General features: G+C 50.3%; 1 protein-coding gene across 1 annotated transcript; it reads left to right on the plus strand.

Annotated features, from left to right (window-relative positions):
• The first annotated feature begins 900 nt into the window (after positions 1-900).
• LOC120672058 (acidic endochitinase-like) lies at positions 901-2,314 on the plus strand. Its single transcript, XM_039952350.1, has 2 exons — positions 901-1,473; positions 1,559-2,314. Exons 1-2 carry the CDS (start codon positions 986-988, stop codon positions 1,959-1,961), a joined length of 891 nt encoding a protein of 296 aa, XP_039808284.1. The 5' UTR covers positions 901-985; the 3' UTR covers positions 1,962-2,314.
• The last annotated feature ends 606 nt before the right edge of the window (positions 2,315-2,920 follow it).

Here is a 2,920-nt window from a genome sequence, read left to right on the forward strand (position 1 = left end):
AGGAGATCGAAAACCAACACCTTGAAGATGAACGTAAACACCACCAAAGACCTTTCATCTCCTTTCTCCTAGATGCCGCTCTGGTTGGGGAGCGGATAGCGGGCATGGAGGTTGCAACCCTGCAACACAGCGGCGGCGCTACCGAAGATGAAGTTGACGGTGCCCTTAGATACAGCCGTGCCGAGTAGGGCAGGGCATGCCGGATGTGGAGTGGAGTTATTTAAACTCGATTGCAGGGACGATCTTTGAGTTTCTTCGTATTGCAGTGACAGCCTTTGGTTTTCTTCGGCTCTTTTCAGGTGTGTTTGTTGTGGTGGAGGAATTATTTGCGCTAGAATTGATGGCTTACAATAGTGACTTGCGGTTGTGCACAAAAAATCGGTAGTAGGCATAAATTGAAGATCCTAGTGGATGATGACGTGGATAGCTTGCATGTTTAGAGAAATAGAATTAATGAGTCTTAGTGGGGACTAATTTTATAGGTTTTATAGACAATTGTCACCTGATCAAACATCAAAGCATTCGGCACTGTGTTCACCATGAGAAGTCTGACCACCGTGATTTAGGAACCTGTTTGAGAATGTTTTTCTGCAACAACAATTTTGGCATCGGGCACATCTGATGGGCAATCTGGTATGGAATGAAGAATGTGGCATTGCTGCACTTGACATAAATGGAAATGTATTTATTCTTCATCAAATTGAAAGGATTGGTATAGAAATGAAATGAGCCAAGGGGCACTTCTAGTTTGATCGGCCGGCTGTCCATTCTTCCGTCCAGGAGCGCCACAATATGCTGGACCAATTACTATGTATACAGGCTGGCCCATCCCATGACGCTCAAATTGCTCATGCTAACACTGTCAATCCGCTATAAAAAGGGCCCCGGGCTAATCACACTTGGCCAGCCATACCTACTCAAGGAAAGCACCTCCTTAGTGACACTAGCACACACTGTGTTGGGGTGTTAGTCGCTCGCTCCAACCATGGCAGGCCGAGCTCTCATTCCCAACCAACTTACTGCCACTCTCTTGTTGGCGCTCGTCGCCACGAGCCACGCCGGTGATATCGCCATATACTGGGGCCAGAACACGGAGGCGACCCTGTCCGCGACGTGCGCGTCCCGCAGGTACCAGTTCGTCATCCTCGCCTTCGTCTTCCAGTTCGGCCAGGGACGGGAGCCGAAGCTGGACCTGTCCGGCCACTGCGACGCCTCGTCGGGCAAGTGTGCCGTTCTGAGCAGCGACATCCGCTCGTGCCAGCGCCGCGGCGTCAAGGTCCTGCTTTCCATCGGCGGCGGCGATGGCAAGTACGGCCTGTCCTCGCCCGCGGACGCGCGGCTGGTTGCCGCGTACCTCTGGAACAGCTACCTCGGCGGCACGTCAACGTCGCGCCCCCTCGGCGATGCCGTCCTCGACGGCATCGACTTTGACATCGAGCTCGGCGGCACCAAGTTCTGGGACAACCTCGCCAGGTAAACTCTCGCTGCATCCTGCTCGTCGTTCGTTGCATGCTCGTTTTGTGCGCACATTTGCTCATGCTCTGTGGTAGCATTGCAGGGACCTCAAGGGCATGGGCAAGAACGCCGGCACGGCGGTGCTGCTGAGCGCGGCGCCGCAGTGCCCGTTCCCGGACCAGTGGGACAGCGGCGCGATCAACACGGGGCTGTTCGACTTCGTGTGGGTACAGTTCTACAACAACCCGCAGTGCCAGTTCAGCTCGGGGCGCAGCGCGTTCCTGGCCGCGTGGAAGCAGTGGGAGTCAGTGCCGGCGGGGAAGATCTTCCTGGGGCTGCCGGCCTCCAAGGACGCGGCGAACACCGGGTTCGTGCCCGCGGGCCAGCTCACGTCGCAGGTGCTGCCGCTCATCAAGGGCTCCTCCAAGTACGGCGGCGTCATGCTCTGGTCCAAGTTCTACGACGAGCGCACGGGCTACAGCTCCGCCATCAAGAGCCACGTCTGACAGACTGATACTACTGCACAAGTACTTGGAAATCGGCAAGCGTGCATGTATTGCATGCGTTTATTTGTACATGCCGGCACGGTGCTAGTGGTAGATCATTTGTGTTTCAGCTTGTTCGTGTTCGATCTTGTTTCGAAGTGTTACCCGTAGTTGGGAGGCCGTGTCTTCTGTAGTAGAGCGAGGAAAATATCAGGTTTGCTATTGTTCAGTCACCATCCTAGTTCCTAGGCCCCTGGATCAACAAATAAGTAGAGATCATTCCTCATTTGTGATTTAGGGTGCACTGCACACTTTTGTGCATTGTGAAAATAGTCCTATATATTCCCCAACTTACCACTTGGATTCCTTGACTATCAAGGCCTCTAGGGTATCTTCATCCCAAATCCTATCTAATTGAATATTTTCACCAAATGCACATCACTGTCGATACAAATAGTGTCATTTAAAAATAAATTAGACGTAGATGCACACTCATGCTAAGTTGGAGAATCAAATTTAGGTAAGCGAGTTCCAGTTGTGTCACGAGAACCTAATCATAATGTGGTGAAGATTATAAGATTTTTTTATTATTATTGTCCTAAGTTTTTAGAATGTCACTCTAAGCTCAACTCACCATAGAGTTCTCTTGTATAGTTACAGAATCTTAAGGCGAATATACACATAACAAATTATTCGAGTGTCTTTTTAACGGTATCGTAGCTATTATCATGCATTCTGTGCATGGAACAAGTAAACTGTGGAAGTAGTCTTAGCTTAACTCAAGGGTTATTTCTGAAAATAACACCCAAATCATACACGACACGAAGACGAGCCGCTGACATGTTGGGGTCCAGGGCGACATATTAGTGGAGTATTGGCGTGCCAAATCCTCAATTAGCACACGAATTGTTTGTTTTTTTTTTCAATTGCTTTCTCAACAACTAGTGCACTTGCCTTTTTTCAGTCGTATAATGCTTCAG

Source organism: Panicum virgatum, chromosome 5N (assembly GCF_016808335.1).
Source record: "Panicum virgatum strain AP13 chromosome 5N, P.virgatum_v5, whole genome shotgun sequence".
NCBI lineage: Eukaryota > Viridiplantae > Streptophyta > Magnoliopsida > Poales > Poaceae > Panicum > Panicum virgatum.

Excerpts from the sequence above, each read along its gene's own strand:
- LOC120672058 (XM_039952350.1), top strand. The coding sequence starts at position 986 with ATGGCAGGCCGAGCTCTCATTCCCAACCAACTTACTGCCACTCTCTTG. Across the intron at positions 1,474-1,558 it reads TTCTGGGACAACCTCGCCAG|GGACCTCAAGGGCATGGGCA; the intron begins GTAAACTCTCGC and ends GTAGCATTGCAG.